General features: G+C 39.7%; 1 protein-coding gene across 4 annotated transcripts in view; it reads right to left on the bottom strand.

Moving 5' to 3' along the window:
* LOC124613192 overlaps window positions 1-21925 on the bottom strand; it is a 409752-nt gene that overhangs the window by 362755 nt on the left and 25072 nt on the right. For all 4 annotated transcript variants that reach the window (XR_006979618.1, XR_006979619.1, XM_047141846.1 and 1 more), the window contains exon 2: window positions 989-1180. Coding sequence is in view for 2 of the 4 variants with exons in the window: in XM_047141846.1 (XP_046997802.1) it covers window positions 989-1072 (84 nt within the window). In the remaining 2 variants the exon portion in view is untranslated. The remainder of the gene's footprint in view (window positions 1-988; window positions 1181-21925) is intronic.

Below are 21925 nucleotides of genomic sequence, written 5' to 3'. Positions count from 1 at the left end.
GCCTTTAGACAGGACTGAAACATCTATGGAGCTGAGGATTTTGGTGGAAAGGTCTCTATTATTTACTTTATGTTGATCATGTAGTCTCACTTAATAACTAGTGCTATCATATGTAGAAGCGATGCAGTATGTCAGTTTATACTAATATGTACTTTGGTTGTGTTGATCACATGGTCACAATGACTACTGTAATCAGAAAATTAATTATTATTACCTTGTATCAAATAAAAAAATTAAAATAAAATAAATATTTTGTGGCAAAATAGATAAAGATCTGAGGAAAAAACTAGGCGAGTGTTTTTTTCTGAAGTGTGACACTCTATGGGGCAGAAACATGGACACTGAGACAATAAGATGAAAAAAAACTAGAAGTATTTGAGATGTGGATATGGAGGAAAATGGATAGGATAAGGTGGATGGAAAGAGTGAGTACAAAAAGTGTTGGCAAGCAAGGGTTGAGTGGAGAAGACTGCTGTGGGTTATAAGAAAAAGGAAGAACTGGATGGGACATTCGTTGAGATGGGAGTGCTTGCTGTCAGATGCTTTGAAGGTCTAGTTTATGGGAGGAGATTGAGAGGAAGGAGGAGCTACATGTTGACAAACAACGTAAAGGGAAGCAGAAATTACATGGACCTGAAGAGGATGTTAGAAGACAGGAGAGCACAGGGAACTACTGTATGAAAACCTGCAGTTAGGCAGCACACTAATGATGATAACTTGTGTATTGCCAAGGGGAAAATAATATAACTCTTACTGCACAATCAGTAGTTATATTGCCAAAATTTGAATTAATTACACACACACACACACACACACACACACTATAATTACAAAAAAACAAATAATATGTCCCGCCTTTTCCATCTGAACATGTTAAATAAAATTTTAGAGGCTTCAAACATAGGTTCATAATATCATATAAAATCATAATTTAAAATTTTTTTTCGAAAAACATTGTGTACCACAGAAGAAACTTTTGTTGACTTACCCAAATGGTGGAACTTCCATTTGCTTTCTGCATTTTGCCTATGGAGTTGAGATACGAACATGAAGAAGTCACTTCGGAATTCATCAAAATAGCAGCACACAACTTTAATGGATCTGATTCTCGCAGTAGGTACTATACTTTCTTCCTCAACCTCTACTTCGTACTGTCTGCACTTCTGATGTGCACAATGTTCTATTCAGAGAAATGCAGAATAGCATTAGCATTAAATATGAATGTAAATAAAATGCCAAGTTTACACATGATTCAAACATAATGCCAACATTTCACATATAAAACATTTAATTACATCTGGACGCATTCAACAAATACTTTCCCTCACAAGACAGAGACAGTTGTTTTAAAAGATTTTCAGAGCTGTCTTAGTATTCTAAATCTGCATGCATACTCTGCAAACTACGGTGATGTGCATGGCAGAGGGTACCTCCCACTGCGTCACATTAGGGTTTTTTCTCTTCCACGTGTATATGGTGTGCAGGAAGAATGATTGCTTAAATGCCTCTGTGCTCATGGCGATCAAGTCAAATATTTTCTTCGCATTTGCTATAGGAGTGATACACAGGAGGATACAGCATATTTCTAGATTCCTCACTTAATATAGGTTCTTTAAACTTTTTGAAAATTTATAGCATAGCAAAAGCAGACCGCATCAGCAAGGCGAGGGTGAGGGTGAGGGTGAGGGTGGTGGTGGTGGTGGTGGGTGGTGGTGGTGGTACATGACATAACAAAAAAGGCTCCACCCCTTTACAAATCAAAATAACAACTCCATCTCGTTGATGTTGTAAAGTATTTTCAAACTGTCACAAAAATTTTTAGAATAATATGAAAGAAAATGATAACTGTCATCTTCTCGACATTTTAGATGTGAAGATGGCACAATTCATACAAAATTGGTCACCACTTCAAGAAGAATATAATAATTCCAATCCCAAAGAAAGCAGGTGTTGACAGATGTGAAAATTACCGAACTATCATTTTAATAAGTCACGGCTGCAAAATGCTAACGCGAATTCTTTACAGACGAATGGAAAAACTAGTAGAAGCCGACCTTGGGGAAGATCAGTTTGGATTCCGTAGAAATACTGGAACACGTGAGGCAATACTGACCCTACAGCTTATCTTAGAAGCTAGATTAAGGAAAGGCAAACCTACGTTTCTAGCATTTGTAGACTTAGAGAAAGCTTTTGACAATGTTGACTGGAATACTCTCTTTCAAATTCTGAAGGTGGCAGGGGTAAAATACAGTGAGCGAAAGGCTATTTACAATTTGTATAGAAACCAAATGGCAGTTATAAGAGTTGAGGGGCATGAAAGGGAAGCAGTGGTTGGGAAGGAAGTGAGACAGGGTTGTTGCCTCTCCCTGATGATGTTCAATCTGTATATTGAGCAAGCAGTAAAGGAAACAAAAGAAAAATTCGGAGTAGGTATTAAAATCCATGGAGAAGAAATAAAAACTTTGAGGTTCGCCGATGACATTGTAATTCTGTCAGAGACAGCAAAGGACTTGGAAGAGCAGTTGAACAGAATGGATAGTGTCTTGAAGGGAGGATATAAGATGAACATCAACAAAAGCAAAGCGAGGAAAATGGAATGTAGTCGAATTAAGTCGGGTGATGTTGAGGGTATTAGATTAGGAAATGAGACACTTAAAGTAGTGAAGGAGTTTTGCTACTTGGGAAGCAAAATAACTGATGATGGTCGAAGTAGAGAGGATATCAAATGTAGACTGGCAATGGCAAGGAAAGCATTTCTGAAGAAGAGAAATTTGTTAACATCGAGTATAGATTTAAGTGTCAGGAAGTCGTTTCTGAAAGTGTTTGTATGGAGTGTAGCCATGTATGGAAGTGAAACATGGTCGATAAATAGTTTGGACAGGAAGAGAATAGAAGCTTTCGAAATGTGGTGCTACAGAAGAATGCTGAAGATTAGATGGGTAGATCGCATAACTAATGAGGAGGTGTTGAACAGGATTGGGGAGAAGAGAAGTTTGTGGCACAACTTGGCTAGAAGAAGGGATCGGTTGGTAGAACATGTTCTGAGGCATCAAGGGATCACCAATTTAGTATTGGAGGGTAGCGTGGAGGGTAAAAATTGTAGAGGGAGACCAAGAGATGAGTACATCAAGCAGACTCAGAAGGATGTAGGTTGCAGTAGGTACTGGGAGACGAAGAAGCTTGCGCAGGATAGAGTAGCATGGAGAGCTGCATCAAACCAGTCTCAGGACTGAAGACCGCAACAACAACAACAACAACAACAACAATATATAAAAGCAGGTCACTGTTTCTCCTGGCAACACCAAGCCATCTTTGAGTATTACATATCTGTCCAATTAATTGAAAAACAATATAATGTTTAATGCCCCATCAACAACTAGGTCATTACAGATGGAGCACAAGCTTGAAATGTTTCAAGGATGAGGAAGGAAAGTGGCCTTGTCTTTTCAAAGGGAGCATCCTGACAATTGCCTGGAGTGTTTAAGGGAAATCATGGAAAACCTAAATTAGGATGGTCAGATGCGAATTTTAACCGCTGCTGCCGGCATGCGCGTGCAGAGTGCTAATGACTGTGCTAACTAGCTCAGTATCTTTTAATTAGAAAGATAAAGATGACATTATAGGAAACATCTCAGGCTTCCAATGAAGGCAGATTACCTGGAATACAATTGTCTATGACAATTTAAAACAGTGTGTTGGACATAGATTTGAATCTGAGTGCCTAACTTTGTGTGCACTGTATTGCCTCTTACAGCATCTAAACATCTCCCATTAACAAACTAAAAAAAACTTGTAATATGCTGCTTCTTTCCTTCTAAACACTGTTTCCAGTTTAACTTGTCACTTACAACATCACAGCAAATACTCTGCGTAGAGTTATATCTTAAACTCTCTGCTAGAATGTAGTTTTAGCAACCGTACTGAAGGTTAAACAGTGTGTTGGATGCGTTGCAGTTTTCAAGGTAGTGGAAGCATAGATAAACATACACTACCGACCATTAAAATCGCGACAACTTGAAAATGGCATGCAACAAATGTCAAACTGACACACATGCTAGGATATAAAATGACTAGCATTTCAGCACAAACACACAAAGTACACAGGAGTAAAAGCACAAGGAAAGAGTACACAGCACATTTCTCATTTAGAAATTGCGGTTGAATGTGGATTGTCTGTGAGAAAATTATGGTATGCCTTGTGTAAGAAGGAGAAACACCTAGCATAAGTGGAAATTTCATCATGGAACTATCATGGCCTACCAAGACTGTAGTATATGGGCCCACGATACTGCTGCTCACATTAACTGCGATCCCAAGGCTGTAGTATAAAAATGGAATTGATGGATTCAGAAAGGCTATACTCACTGCCAGGATCTCAGTCGTCATGAATGACTGGCACCTGAGAGGACAAGACATTTTTCACATGGCCATGTAGGCTCACACAGCCACATGATGTACCTTGTGTCAGAAAATGGATTTGTTTGCAGCATGTCAGGTATCCACACTGACACTGTAACAATGTATGATGTAACACAAAATGACAGCACAGTGAGCACAAGTGCAGATTTCTTTGATGCAACAGCAGACAGAGTCCCACCAGCAGTGGTACATCCAATGACAACAATGGACACAGGTGTGGCACCATATCTTTCTAGACAGGTCCCTTTTCTGCATACAGCATTACAATGGACATGTGCTTGTGTTGAGGCTCAGAAGAGAACAAGCATTGCCAGATGGCACTCGTCAGTCACGTGGCCCCAACACTTGGCATGACAGTATGAGGTGCCATTGGGTACACAACACAATCATCTCCAGTTCATACAGCCGTTAATCTGAACAGCAGTCATGACATTTCTGATATGGTAAGTCTGGTGTCTGTGCCTTACCTTTCAACAAGAAAACAAGATTGCATGTATCCTGTGTTATCCTGATCACTTTGATACAGAGTGTGTTTATTTTTTCTGGCCAACATATCTCCAGATCTCTCACCTACTAAAAATATCTCGTCATGGGTTCTGAGAGAGTGGGATGCTATCACTCACCAGCACCTACAATTAATGAACTCTGACACATACTTGAAATATCATAGAATGATGTACTTGTACCTGTCATCCAAACTTAATTTGACTTAGTGCCTAGGCTGCTCAGAGCCTCCATCTATTAAATTTTGCACTTTGTATACCGCCAAATCACTGACACATTTCATCACGTATTCTTCCTAATAAGCTCCTGTACTGTATACGCACAATCAGTAAAGTTTTGTTATTTGTTGTCCTTTCTGGTGCTGCAATTTTAATGACAAGCAGTGCATATAAAAATATTTAAATATCTTGGCGATCTGCAAAACAAGATAACTGCTTTTTGTTAAAAAATGGTTCAAATGGCTCTAAGCACTATGGGCTTAACGTCTGAGGTCATCAGTCCCATAAACTTAGAACTACTTAAACCTAACTAACCTAAGGACATCACACACATCCATGCTCGAGGCAGGATTCGAATCTGCGAGCACAGCAGCAGCGCAGTTCCGGACTGAAGCACCTAGAACCGCTCGGCCACAGCGGCACTACTTTTTGTGTTGTGATTTTTACCATGTTCTGTCGAGCACAGGCAGTGAAATCAATTAATGCATACATGAGTTCTGGCAAAACACCATCAATGGTGACTGACAGTTCACAACATCCAGTTGTCACAGAATAAGGTCATGGAATACTAAACCTAACTCTACACTCACAGGCCAATAAAAGCAGCGCAAATTGAGCATCTAAGGCCAGATGTCAATTTTCAAACCTGATCAACAACAATAGGTAAATGGTACATAGTGCATGCAAATTGGACAACTCATATTTGAAAACAGCAGTGAAAAGAGGAAAAATATCCCTCATTGTGTAGTAACTTAGTCAGTAGAGTTCTTCCTTCATCTGCTGGTAGAATACCTGAGCACCAGAAACGGTCTAATAGCACACATGTAACGTGTGATTCCTAACTAGACAGTTGATTCTTTGCTCAATGGTTGGAGTTAGTAATAAGTATGCATACAGATTTTTTGGGCACTACAATTATCAAAATACCTGAAAATCATTTAATTATTAACTTGAAAAGAGTAATGTTTACTGGAAAACTGTTCTATTTAGTCTGCATTTAAAAATAAAATAACTATGTCAATTACAATTGCTGAAGTGCTCCACAAACATTCCACCTAAAATTATTTTAGTGTGGGATAATGGAAATTTCAGGATGGAACAACATACAACTGCTGAGGTGATTAGTGTTGCAGCATGCAACATGATCAGTAACAATGCCTTCAAGCTTGCAGTCTGCTACAGTTTGGTGGCACACATGTTCAGCTGTTAACTTATTACACCTACAAAGAATGTTGCAAAGTGGTTACAACATAAATAGTATTTCAAATGTCCACTGTCATATGTGGTCCCTTTGGGTCATTCACAGAAGAAAGTTCCACAAGTTGTGAGGTTGGTAACAGTATTGGCCAAGGAATGGACTAGGACATTGCACAGGATCACACAACGGGATACTGCTGCAAAGAGGGGGAGCAGGATTTGGGGGATGTCTCTCACCTCGAGATATGAGAGAAAGTTGAAGCTCTAGGAAATTGTAGAGTTTTATGCTGAGGAGCATTGGGTAGTAAAACAGGAACGGAATACTGGTTAGCAGTGATATTTGGTTTCATTATGAAAAAGATATCTATCTATGAACTAGCTGGTAAGAAGACTATGTCTGTAGCGGCTTTGGAAGGTTATCAGCACATATCGATGACTTTGTCACTCCTTTGCAGCTGCAGAACCCACAGGCACAAAGGTTGTAGGGATACAATTTTTTATGCGGAACAAATAACAGCCTCTTACAAGTAGGTTCTATTTGTGGTTAGTGTATTTGTTATGGACAAAGATTTTCATGGAACTATCTACGGTTTGTGCTATGTACAGGCAGGTAGCTCAGTGAGGCAAGAGGGTCCATGTGAAGTGAGAAACGAGCAGAGGATAGCTTGTACATATTCCAGGGCAGACTTCCTCCATTCTTTTTTCCTTCCAGCTAAATGGGGTTCCTGCCATGTTCAGAGGAGGAGATATCAGATAAATATCAACCTCCCTTATACTGGTATCATGAAAGATATATATTGTACTAAGTGAGGAAATTATCATTTTATTACAGCTTCTCTTTTTCTATTGATTTTGAATTTCCATTTTGTTGTTTCTGCACCTGAGACCAAGGTAACAAACATTTAGTCGGGATATAAAATATCTATTTGCTGGGGAACTGTGGTAAGCAGAGAGAGATTTGCAGTCATTTTTGTTAGAATCTACTGGAAAGACACACTACAAATTTTCTCAAATGCATTTCCATAGGGGCACTTATGATCACATGTATTTCTGTATGGAGCACCAATGTCTACTTTTTGTTGAGAAATAAGGATGGTGAAATCAGATTTTTAACAATATGAACAAATAATGGTGAGAAAACTCACAGGTGCAGGTATTATTTTTCTTTCAATCTAAAACTGAAGTAATCATTACATAACTTCAACTATTTCTTTGGATTTAATTGTGAAGCTCTTGTAAAACAGATTTCATTTGAACTGTTGACCTCTCAGATTCTTTAAGTGGAGTAGATGTTCATATTTTGGAAGAGAAGTCTCATGCTATTTGAAATGTTAATGCCTGCCTGGCTAAGACTTGTTTTATATCACACATAGTTGAAGGAAACCAACTATCCACCTAGGTTGTGTTCCCCAAGTTGTGTAATCCTGAATCAATGAAGGCCTAATCGATGCCCCAGACATGACATTCTAGTGGGAAGTTTGTGTCAACATATTTCTACTATCTGGTTCACTCTACCCCTTGAATTGTAAACAAGCTTACTTTAGGCCTGTAACTAATTCACATTCCAGATGTATGGCTACATGTTCACCCACTGTGCCAGGCAGTGAACACTGAAGTATGCATTTGCTACTGAGAGGTAAACCACAAAAGATCTTACATTTCACATGTTATAATAATTAGTGCTCACAGTAGGAAGTTCAAATCTTATCTGGTAACATATGTCAGTAGCAAAATGTCGTTAATGTTTGGATAGCTACAAGAAAGAGCATCATGCATAAACTTAGCAACATTTTCAGTCTTTAAAAATTAATTTTTATTTTGTTGTCTCAGTTCTGCATACATATTTCTGATAGGACTAGTTTTGATCACCTTCTGAGTATGGATTATGTGTAATTCTATACGGATGTGATGGGTTGTTTGTGCAAATACACAGATCTGAATGTGATCAATTTTAACTAAAACAATATTCTGAGAAGGAAAGTTGCCACTCACCATATAGCGGAGATGCTGAGTCGCAGATAAGCACAAAAAGATTTTCACACTTAAAGCTTTCAGCCAATGGCCTTTGTCAACAACACACACACACACACACACACACACACACACACACACACACACACACACACACACACACGACTGCAGTCTCAGGCAACTGAGACCACACTGCAAGCAGCAGCACCAGTGCATGATGGTAGTGGCAATTGGGTGTGGGAAAGGAGGAGGCTGGGGTGAAGAGGGGGTGGGATAGTATTGTGGGGATGGCAGACAGTGAAGTGCTGCAGGTTGTGTGCCAGGCAGGGGAGAGGTGGGGGAGGGGGGGGGGGGGGGGGGGGGGGAGAGAGTAGCAGAAAAGGAGAGAAATAGAGATATATAAATTTAAAAAATATATAAAAATAAATAAAAACGATTGGGTGTGGTGATGGAATGACGGCTATGTAGTGCTGGAATGGGAGCAGGGAAGGGGCTGGATGGGTGAGGACAGCAACTGACAAAGGTTGAGGCCAGGAGGGTTATGGGAACGTAGGATGCATTGCAGGGAAAGTTCCCACCTGCGCAATTCAGAGGCACTGATGTTGTGGGAAGGATCCATATGATACAGGCTGTGAAGCAGTCATTGAAATGAAGGATATCATGTTTGGCAGTGTGTTCAGCAACAGGGTGGTCCACTTGTTTCTTGGCCACAGTTTGACGGTGGCCATTCATGTGCACAGACAGCGTGTTGGTTGTCATGCCTACATAGAATGCAGCACAGAATTGAAAATAGTCATATCAAAAAATAAATGTTCAGCTGAGACACCAAATTAATGGCAGATTTCAAACATCAAAATATTGCTTAATCTCTCACAATGAATACACTGAGGAGACAAAAGTCATAGGATACCTCCTAATATGATGTCGGACCTCCTCTGCCTGGTGTAGTGCAGAAACTCAACATGGCATGGACTCAACAAGTCGCTGGAAGTTCTCTGCAGAAATATTGAGCCATAATGCCTCTATAGCCATCCATAATTGCAAAAGTGTAGCTGGTGCAGGATTTTGCGTAGAAATTGATCTCTCAATTACGTCCCAAAAATGTTCGATGGGATTCATATCCAGAGAGAAGAGTGGCCAAATCATTCACTCGACTTGTCCAGAATGTTCTTCAAACCAATCCTGAACAATTGTGGCATGGTGATATGGTGCAATGTCACCCATAAAAATTCCATCGTTGTTTGGACACATGAAGCCACAAATGGTCTCCAGGTTGCCAAAAATAGCCATTTCCAGTCAATGATCGGTTCATTTTGACCAGAGGACCCAGCCCGTTCCATGTAAATAAAGCCTACACCATTACTGAGACACCACCAGCTTGCACAATGCCTTGTCGACAACCTGTGTCCACTGCTTTGTGGGGTCTGCACCAAACTCAAATCCTACCATCACCTCTTACCATCTGAAAATGGTACTCAGATGACCAGGCCATGGCTTTCCAGTCATCTAGGGTCCAACCAATATGGCCACGAGCCCAAGAGAGGTGCTGCAGGTGATATGCTGTTAGCGAAAGCACTCGCATCGGTCATCTCCTGTCATTGCCCATTAATGCAAAATTTCACTGCATTGTCCTAACGGATATATTCATCGTATGTCAAACATTGATTTCTGCAGTTATTTCATGAAGTGTTGCTTGGCTATTAACAATGACAGCTCTATGCAAACACCATTGCTCTCGGTTGTCCATGGCGAGAGACAATGCCAGAAACTTCGTATTCTCGGCGCACTCTTGATACTATGGGCCTTGGAATAGTGAATTCCCTAACGGTTTCCAAAATGGAACGGCCTACATATCTAGCTCCAACTACCATTCTATGTTAAAAACCTGTTGATTCCCACTGACAGCCATAACCACACCAGAAACCTTTCCACATGAATCACGTAAGTGCAAATGACAGCTCTGCCATTGCACTGCCCTTTTACAACTTATGTACATAATACTACCTCCATCTGTATATGTGAATATCACTATCCTATGACTTTCATCACCTTATTGTATATCAACAACAGTGATTTTTCAGTCTAGTTTTTGTACCTATCAACACCCAATGTCTCAGATATACTGTGAATTATTACATTTACTTCTTCCATTATTTACATTACCCCAAAGATTTTTCATTATCACATTTGATATCTTTATGTACAAAGAGAGGACCAATGCAAGGAAATATAGGCATGATACAAGATAGCTCTGCGCAAAGGATAACATAAACTGAAAACTGAGCTCAAGATTTTCCTGAAGTGTGGGACTGTTTTCCGACAGTCAAGAAAAGCATTTAATGGAAAAGTGACCCAGCTGGCTGATCAGATTACAGATATTATACAGTAACATAGGAATTTCAAAATACCATATTTTAATTGTCTTTGTGGGTCAACTGCAATTCTACATTTCAAATTTCTAAGTTACATTTACAGGGAAAATGTTTTCAGTAACACATTTCATTCTTTATACAAAATGTATTATATATATTCAAGTGACTGGAATTCATTAGTTACAACTGTGCATCAGCTTCCTCTGTTTTTATTTTCTGTTTTTCTCCTTTATTAAACTTTCACAGTGTATTTAGTGCCAATACCGGTTTAATGTTCAATTTTGAATAAAATAACATAATCATCAAGTTCAAGAGTTATTTCACAGTCTGTTTAATGGAAATTCATTTCATAAAATCTGAGAATATCACATGAGAGCATCACAGTTAAAGAAAAATATATGAACAATTTGTATTACAATAAATGCATATTGCTCTTTTTTTTATGAGAACTGCTTGTAATGAAAAATAAAATTTACGAGTGGCAACACATAGACAGTCACAGATTTATAAATTGCTTGTAATTTTCGTATGATTATTTTTACACACATTTTTTTACACTGCAAATGAGAAATGAAATGTTAATATTGTGCACTATAAATTTTATGAACCAACAAAAGTTGTCAACTGTGCTGTGTTACTTTTGACCACGTACTCTCTGAAAAATTGCTGAAAGCTAAATACGAAAAAATATTTTTTACAGTATGGATTAATGCCCTATCAATCATGAGGTCAATGGAGATGGAGTACATACTTCGTGTGGCAAGACGGGGAGTTGATACCAGCTGTTTCCCTTTCAAAGCATTATTTTGCCTTGACTTATTTACAGAAATCATAGAAAATCAAGGTAATCTGAATCCCACTCCCTCAAATGCAAATCTGTTGCTTTAAAGATTACAGTTCTTTACTTCAGTGTTTGCTTACTAAGACTTTTATCCTTTTCTCTTGAACGTTCCTCTGGGTAAAACAAGATTTAAATGCTCAAAGTCCACTGGTATTCCTGTTCAATATGTAACAGCGCATTAAAACAATACAACCATTAGACACAACCTATTAGATTGTTTGCTTGTGTGTGTGTGTGTGTGTGTGTGTGTGTGTGTGCGTGCGCGTGAGAGAGAGAGAGAGAGAGAGAGAGAGAGAGAGAGAGAGAGATCCGCCTGTTTACTGGTTTGATGCAGCCTGTACATATCCTTGCATATTGACACTACCAGGTATTTTATGGGATGGCTGAAACTACTTTTAATTAAAACTATACAGGCTGTAACAAAAAGATATCGCCAAACTTTCAGGAAACATTCCTCACAAATACAGGAATAAAATGTGTTATAGGGACATGGGTCCAGGAATACTTTATTTTCGTGTTACAGCTCATTTACTACTTCTCTTCATAATCACATCAATCATGGAAAACGCACAAACAGAACGAATCAGCATTACATGAAACACCTTCTTATATGAAATGTTCAAAATAACATCCTGGTTACATTTGGTTAGAATGTACAGTAAGTTCTAATTCTTAGGTCTACCATCAATGTTGGTTGCTCCAATTGAATGAAGGTAATTTTGAAATGTGATTAAGTCACTGCTTGTGTTGACATATGAGTAACTTAACTGTGCAAATGGCATCAACAACATAGCTTCAACTGTTTAGTGTTATCACAATCTTGGTTTCCGGTATTGTGCAATGGAAGTTTACTCACATGCAGGGTTGGCAGATGCCAATTTGCTGTATGGATTAGCAGATGGTAGTGGCTGTGGCGCTCACTGTTTGTATCAGGAGAGCTTTCCAGAACAATAGAGCAGTAACAGGATGATGACTGAAGCAACTGATCATCCTTTCAAGGATTATGGGACCATTTAAGCCTATCCCTTGTGATTAGGGGAGGCCTAGAAGGATGAGGACAGCTCACCTGAAGAAGGAGATTCTCTGTGCAGTTGACGACAACCCTAGGACAATTAGCTGCAACAAGTAATGTTGACCACATGAATCTCTGGAAAATGCTACATGAGAACATGCAGTATCTACACCATGTGTGCAGGTGCTGTCAGCAGCTGATTTATCTACACATAAACACTTCTGGGAGTGATTCATTCAACAATGTGTCAACCCTCACTAAAGTGCAAATGTACTGTTCACAGATGAGGCTTTGTTTCAATGTAGATGATTGATTTGGTTAAAAGTTGTAGAAACTGTGCTCTAATATGAGAATAAAGCATTTAGAACCCATGTCCACATATATTTTCTTCCTCTATGTGTGAGGACTGTTTCCTGAAAGCTCAGCCACACCTTTTGCATTACACCGTGTATATCAATAATTATACCAAAACTCCAGTCTTAATCACTTGTGATATTCTTGCTATATAATTGGATAACATTTCCTCAATGACAGTTAACATTACCTGAACCAAGATACGGCCTGTAACTAATATTATCTACCAAATCATTAGAAGCAATAGCTGTATCACACTTTTCTCAGACTACATCTGTGTCTGTGGATGGATATTAATGTAAATAACACACTATTTTCTGTTTCTGGAAAATAAGTAATCTAGTAAGAAATCTGGCTAGAGATCTCAGATGAACGCATTTCCTTTTATAAGTGCCCTATTGGATCAACAGATTCTCTAAAAGAAAAGAAATGCTGAATCATTAACATGACTATATGTTCAATCTGGCTGAAGGTAGGGAAGGAAAGTAGTCATCACATGAAAAGAACCAACCTGATATTGGCACAACTTGAGGTGAATGAGGAAAATAATGAAAAACTTAACTTTGAAAGGAACAGTAGCAATTTGTTTTCCCACTTCTCAAAAATGAGTCCATTGCTTTTCCGACTGCATCATCAAATTTGGAATACTATCTCTAACAGTTCCTGCTATTTTGCAAGCTACTAATATTTCTGTTCATAATGTTCATTCTGGTTTGTTACTGCTTACTAGGAGTCACATTTCCAAGCTTGTTCTCAAATTACTGTCACTTGTGAAAGTTTATAGTCCGTCATCTGATGTCTTGTGCAACGTCTTGTTCATTCATTTCAAAATGCAAACACATATAATGCCTGTTAGACTAAGCTTCAACTAGCATCAGAAGAAAGTGAACGAGTCACGTAACTTCTGGTTGGTCATTCAGTGGAGTCTTAGTTGACAATGTTATTTCCTGTTCTCAAAGTTTAATACACCTTATGCTGACTCTTTAGTTCAGGATGTGGTTGTGTATCTAGCTTCTAAACAAGAGTCCAGGAAACAACAACCCACTCTGATTCTAGTAAATGCAAGGTTCTTCACTTACCTCAGTTATCTGAATCTGCACAAGCCATACAATGAGCACTTAACACTGACTAGTCAAATGCATAATGTACATCTGATGTTAACTTAGGTAAATAAAAAACGCATTTGAGACAACTTTGTTTTCTAACTGAATTGAAGACAGGTTAAGGTATCACCTATATATCCCATGGCACCATCACACGTAAGTACAAATAAGACAATTACAAATGTTGTTACAAACTCACCACAATGGTTAGAGAATCTTATTAAAAGGGATACTACTAGCTGCAAACTATTTAATGACATTGTAGCTTCTGATCTACCTGGGTGCAATACCTAAGCACCTGTTTAATGGCTTAGAGGGCTCAAATATAAATTAATACAAATGTAATTTGCTCCACTGGAGCATCCAGTATCCCGGCCACATACTGAGTAAAGGTAGTCTCAGGCCCATATCATACCCTGTCGAAGTGTTTGATAATCTCTCCACACACATAGAATTGAAGGTGCTCCAGTTGTTATTGTGCAAGGTAAATTACAGCAAATATTTACAAATTCTGTGCAGTTATCACATCCCTTCAAGCAGATTTCAAAAGAGAGTCAAATTTCAGTGGTCCACCAATAGTTAGACAGTGTCATTAGAGCTAAAAAAATGTTTGAAGTCTGCTCCCTCCTGCCCAACTTTAAGGCAGGAAAACATTTAGTTCTGGAACAGATGATTCACAATTCAAGATATGAGCTCTTCTCTCAAGTACATCCCTCGACAGCATGGAACAACTGGTTGGATATCCATCTAAACCACTAACAGTGGCACAGGTGAATTATAGCCAAATATAAATGAAGGCATTGGCTGTAATCTACAGTATCAAAAATTTAATTTGTTTCTTAAAAGGAACAAAATTCTACCTGCTCAGAATCCACATGCCACTAATTTTGCTTTCTGGTGTCCCAGCTGTTCTTACCAAACAAGATGGTGCAACAACTGCAGTAGTGGGCACTGTTTTTGAGCAATTACCATTATGAGATCTGCTATCAGCACAAAGCTCAACATACCAACAGTAAAGCCCTGTCTTGTCTAAAGATAAGTCCTGATCATAAGTTCAATAAGTAAAGGGTACTCACACACAACAGGCCAATTCCCTATGATAACCCAGGAGGTAGAGCACTGCATCCATATGGTAATTGTGAGTGCGCGGAAGTAATTCCCCATCACATGCTATTCACGCCGTAGGGCATCACTTGATTTTGGCAGGTACGTACTCACCCCATATGATCAGACAAGTGTATGGCTCCTTCCACATGGCTAAGGAAGCATGGCAGTTAGCTAGGTCACAAAACAGTGAGAGGCCAATGGGTGAACACTGAGCCTATGTACATCCGCATTCTGTCCACATGGTCTTGGCAGTCAGAGACTGTGGCCATGGTTTGTTTGGGTGTATTTTATCTATCCTGATGATGGCCCGTCTGGCCGAAAGCTTTGACAGTTTTTTTGTTCCACCTACCTGCGACTCAGCATCTCCGCTATATGGTGAGTAGCAACTATCCTTTTCATAATATTGCCACAAGTTCTAAAGTCAAAATGCCATATGGTTTGTTTTTCCCTGTATAGTACTAAAATTACTGTCAAGATATGTTGATTAAACGGGAACTAAAGCAGAGATGAGAATTGGATTCAATTATTGTGCTCTTGAAACATGAGCTATATATGTTGTTCATATAGCCTATCATGGTCTAGGTAGGTCACTACTGTGAATCACATAGTGTGTGGAAAGAAAACTCAATGGCCAAGGAGGCAGTATAGAGCAAAAATTCGAACTGCAAGTAATGCGAACTCACATCAGTAACAATGAATAAAGCCAGGAACATCTTAAACTGTGATACACAACCCAAAGTTTCAAGTTAAAATCCACATCTAGAAACATAAGTTAAAAAGTTGCATTTGAAAATCAGTGCACAGAGGTTCAGTAATGAGACATGAACTCCCAATCCACCTGCTTAAACCAATAATTACTTCCTGTTGAGGGCTTTAACAGCCATTTGCTGCAATCCCCAGAGCTGTGGTTGCTAAAGGTGGGACTACACACCATACAATTAATATTGTTGCAACTCTATCAGTCTCCCAGTCTGTCTCCATATCACTGAAGTGGTGGGATTTATAGATCTCCATCTTTTAACCAGCCCATGGATTGTGATGGTGTCTGGTGTGGGATTGAGACTGGCAACACAGGGAGTCAGGGGAGGCAGGCATCCCTGCCAACAACTTGATAACAATTGCTGATGTGGGCAGGGCCTCCAGGGCTCGTTCCCGCAGCATGAAGGGGACTTCTACAACTGGGATCGGTGGTTCAATCTCCGTTCACTCCCAATAGGTCATTATTGCCTTTAGTCTTAGGGTGGTGGACCTATGGCACTGTAGGACGTTGTATCCAAAGGCTTGGAGGTGACAAGCTTCAGCAGGTACTATGATGACATCTGAAGACAGTGGTCTGGACCTAGGCTAGCATAAAGATATAGTTAACACTAGTGTAGAGGTATAGTCAACAGTAGTGGTGGGTGTCATAAGGTGGTTACTAGTTCACTGAAGAATTCGTGTTGGGGATGTAAGATTATGTCTCATGAGGTGCTCTTGTCTGCCATCAGCTCCAAACATTTGGCACCATTTATGACCAGAGATGACCCCTCAAATCCACCCTCTTGCAAGTGTGAACCCAGACTAGATAGACCTTACTACTGGAAGGGCATGGCTGTGAGAACTATGCTCGCTGGGGCAGCTGAAGGAGATTGGAAAGGAAAGGATATTGTTTGTGAGCCTGTGCAGGATATTGGCTGGGCTGTGGCTGTGTACAGAATTGGATCAGTAGGAAATAAGGAAGCACGTCTTGGTTTCCTCAGGGGTCAACCATCGTCATTTTGTCCAGTTAATGTCTTTATGATTATGCCAAACCCCAGTGCTCTACAGTTTGATGAAACGTGAAAAGGAGCAGTGGTCAAGTGTGTTACACCATTCCTTTGCCAAAACAAACAGTGCCATTGTCAGATACAACGATTTGTGGCACTCATTTTGTAATGAAGGTAACTGATAGTGCCTGAAATGCAGTCATCTCTTTCTTCGACATAAGAAAATTTTAAAGAAGTCTTTAAACTGGGGATTCACTTTTTGTTAATGTTGTAACATGAAAAATTTACAATCCTCCAAAGCAATATGTGCTTCATGTTTGTCTAAAATCGGTGTCATTTGTTTTTACATTTGGATTATCACGCATTGTTAGTCAGCAACACTAGATACGACTGTTTACAAATATGTTACAGTTAATAATATGTCATCTTCTATTGTAGAGTAGCCTATCTAATTTTGTAATGAGGGATGGTAATGAAAAGTGCTTATTCACAAAAATCTCCCATAAATGTTTCAATGAAGTCATTGCCCTCAAATCATCAATCATGATGCATCAAGTATAAGAAACATTCAGTTCAACTTCCAAGAGAAATAGAGAAAGAAAATAAATATGATACAAAGAAAAATTAAGTTGCAAGATGGAATTAAAATATTTACTTATTGACATACGGATTACATAAAGCAATACCAAAGCATGAGCTGAAGCAAATAGTGTTCACAATGTGCCTCCTCTCTCACCAAGCATGTCATCCACAATACGATGCATCAAAACAATGGGAACATCAATCCTATGACAATGCAATAATCACCTTTCCACACCAGGTGATGGGCCACATAATCTATTACAAAGCTCTACACAAGAGACATATGGGATATAGTCAAAATACCAGCGGTGAGCAACAAATAACTAAGGAGTGTATATCTGCCATTATACTATGGCGCAGGAACTGAATAAAGTAATTTGGAGAAACATGTGCTATAGTGTGAATGTTTCCAGTACGATCAGGGTCAATAAAAACTTGGCATTGGACAATATGGTTCACGAATGAGACAGAGTTTCACTTACCGGTATCTATGTCAATGTATACTTTTTTCTTGAGTCATTTAAAAAGGTGTACTTTATAGGTAAATAATAATTCTGTGATGTATAATACGTCAGTTATTGATACACAAGTGCAGTTATGTGAACTGAAATAAAGCATAACAGCACTTTTTTATATGCTACAGTACACATCAAGGCTCAGATTCAGCCCTATGTTTCAGTTCACTTTTACTTGGATTGAAATAGTCTAATGAATGACAGCAAAGTGCTGTTATGAGTGGAAGATAAATACAAAACAAGAGGAAAGTGGTGACAGCCACAGGAGGAAAGGGTTCTTCATTTCCTATATATGCTTGAAGTGAAGTCTACATTGCAAAGACAACACAGACAGCAAACAGATGGGAGTCTGATAAAGAAGAACCAACTCATGTGTGTCACATTGTTTGAAAATAAATATGCACTTGATGTCAGATTCACATAATACTATATGGCAATTAGTGCGATCATACCTAGTGTACTGCGCAAAAGAATTTTGTACCATGGATTTCAGTTATGAGATGTACATCCATTCAAGTTATGTCATTTAGTTTTATTACAGTACCGTAAGTGTATGTGGGTGGGTGGTGGGAAGTGTTTGTGTGGTGTGGAAAGATGTCTGCCAGATTGGATTAATTCTCATGTAAATGTACAGGGTGTTCATTTTAACTGAAGACATTGAAATATGGATGGAAACAAGATATAATTCCAATTTGTTTGTCTCGGGGTGGGGACATCCAAGATACCACACTCGATCCGCCACCCCACCGTGTACGTGGGTTGTGGGGGCCAACTTTGAAATCTTCAATGGGAAATCCCATTTTTTATTGCAGATTACAATTCTATGGCAAAATCTACATATGTTTTGTCTGAAGCATTTTCTTTGTTTCACCACAGATGGCACAGTAATTGGAGAAATGGAAAGAGGTCCACAATCGTAATTTACAAAATGCTACTCAATGGCCCATGAATATCCAATGGCATGTGGGTTGGTTGGTTTTGGGGTTTGATGGGGGCTAAACATTGAGGTCATCAGTCCCTAGTTAAAAAAACAGACATACTTGTAAAAGGCCTATACACTAAAAGCATAACCTCTGCACCCAGAGGGAGGGAACACCAAGGGGTACAGAGCTAAAATGAACACCGCAGTAACACAAAATAGAGGATACTTAAAAGGAGCAGAGCAAATAGTTGACTAGAGTAAAACAGACTACAGTGGTTGACGATGGATCAGGTAAAAAGTCAACCACTCATCTACAAACGAAGAACCTCCAGCTGGAAAGTGTTGATAGAGGTACCAACACAACTTGTTACCATAAAAGACACTATTTTGGTATCCACGTCACAATTAAAAGTCGCTGGAGTGGGTGTAGCCTGAGAAATCATGCGAGAGCGCCCACACTAGAGCGAGTGATAAAACCCAGCTGCATGGATAAAACGTAAAACTGAGTCAGCTATAGAGGCATCGCCACCGAGAATTAAAGGAAGTGCAACTGGTAAATTAAAGGACTGACACAAGGGGGCTAAAAGGCGGCAGACCATCAGAAGATGGACCACTGTCAGACCTGCATCACAGCGACACTTGGGTGGGTTCTCACAACGAAGGAGATAGCTGTGGGTCAACCGCATATGTCCAATTCGGAGACGGCAGAGAACAACTGAGTCCCTACCCATGCCCCTCAAGGATGAGTTTCAGACGGCCGTGGACGACTTGACCATGCGGAGCTTATCTGCCGTGTTCAAGACAGACCATTCAGAGCTCCAGACATCGTGGACCTTGCGATGTAGGGCTGACTGGAGGTCTGTTTCCACGAGACCAAGCTCCAGGGGTGGCGAAGTGGTGGCCTGCTTGGTCAACCGATCGACACGTTCGTTTCCTGGAATGCCAATGTGGCCAGGGGTCCACACAAACGTCACTGAACGACCACACTCGGCGAGAGCAGAAACAGCATCTTGAATACCGCGCACCAAAGGGTCCTGAGAGAAACACTGGTTGAGTGCTTGCAATCCACAGGGAGACACTGCATATGACAAATGACTCCCCAAGGCAGGAGGAAAGGTGAGCGAGTGAAGGCATGTGGGACCCCACCTCCATGCTACAAGGAAAGGGCAGGTCAGTACTTCATAATTTGTAACTGGAAACCCCCATTCGCAACACTGTATTGCTTTGACATATCGAACAGGGGACTACTCAACATGCCACCATGGCCATGTAGCGAACTATATTTCATAACAATCTGTAAACTGCGACCAGAACTCACGCATCGTGCAGAATGTGGCTCAAAACACTACAATACTTGCACAATGTTTATTGCCTTGTTTATTTGGAGGATGGACATGCAAGTGGATGATGAATGTTGCAACCACAGAAGAAAAAATTTAAATGATCCTGATTTATGGAGAAGGTAGGAGAAATGATGAGGCTGCTGTTCCCTTGTATGTGGTGCGATTTCCAGAGAAAGCTTGCTCTCATTCGTTCTTTTACAAGGTTGCGAACACCTTTATGTCTAATGGTAGCAAACAGATTGGTGGAAGGGAACAAAGCAAACATGTTACAGGAGAAGCTAATGAAACAGTTGCACTATCAACAGTGCACCACAACCCATGAATATGTACCTGGCAATTACATCACAATTCCAGTATGTCTGTAGGTAGTATTGTCACAACACTGCATCATCATAAGTACCATCCATACCACATCTCACTGTATTAAGGACTTCATGGCGCCGATTTCCATAACTCAGTAGTTTTGTGAATGGGCACGTAAACAAATGTAAATGATCCCTATGTTCTTTGCTGAGGTACTATTTTCTGATGAGTCTACATTCACAAACTATGGCAGTGTTAACCAGCATAACATGCATTACTGGAGTGTAAACAATCCCCACTGGTTATGGCAAGTTGACCACCAATGGCCTTCATTTGTCAACACATGGTGTGGCATCATGGGGAACAAACTCATTGGTCTGTATTTTATCAATGGCACGTTGAATGGACACAAATATCAAATGTTTTTTGAACAGGAACTACCAGTACTACTTCAGGATTTGACCTGAACATTTGACATCGTATGTGGTTTCAGCATGATGATTGCCCAGGACATTATGCAATTGAAGCATGGAAGTCTTATACTATGTTTACACTGGTTGGTGAATCGGCAGAAGTGGGGCTATTATTTGACCCACTAGGTTTACACATCTGACTCCGCCAGATTTCTTTTTTTGGAAGTATTTAAAAGATAAGCTGTACCAGCAAGTGCCAACAGGTCGTGAAGACATAGTCGACTGCATGAAAAATGCCTGTGCTGACATTCCCACAGATATGCTTCTGTCCTGTGCACGGTCATTTGAAAAGTGCATCACTAAGTGTACTGAAGTTGGCACCACTATATTTTAACACTTACACTAATTGGAAAAGTGGAGTAGCATTTGCCTTGAGCCACGGACACAGTGGTGCACTCAGTAGTCCCTGTTAAATATGTTGGAGGAATACAGTGTTGTGAATGAGTTTTCCAAGGGCCATTGAGTAGGAGGTCGTAAATTACAACTGTGTACCCATTTCTGTTCCTTCGATTACAGAGCCACCTGTGGCAAAACGAAGAAAACGCTTCAGACAAAATGGATGTAGATTTAGCTACAGAATAGTAATCCGCAATAAAAAATGGGAGTTAACACTGAAGATTTCAGAGTTTGCCCCATTACCCACACACAGGATGAGGTGGGGGCTCAAGTGTGGTAAAACTGGATGACCAAGAGAAACAAATTGGAATTATAACTTTTTTTGATCAAATGTGTAGTTTTTTAGATATTTCAATGTCTTTAGTTAAAATGAACACCCTGTATAGTCAAAGGAGCATAATATGATAAATCACATTCTGCTGGTGTCTGGAGCATTGCACAATATCTGAATGCAGTCACAGGGTCTGTAAAGTGCTCATCTTAACTGATCACACTGGTACGACATTCTGTGTGAGAGGACAACCAAGAAACTGCAGCTCTTTGTGATA

This window comes from Schistocerca americana, chromosome 4 (assembly GCF_021461395.2).
Source record: "Schistocerca americana isolate TAMUIC-IGC-003095 chromosome 4, iqSchAmer2.1, whole genome shotgun sequence".
In the NCBI taxonomy this organism is placed as follows: Eukaryota; Metazoa; Arthropoda; class Insecta; order Orthoptera; family Acrididae; genus Schistocerca; species Schistocerca americana.
The sequence above is the reverse complement of the archived record's forward strand: the minus strand, read 5'-3'. Positions and strand labels throughout refer to the sequence as shown.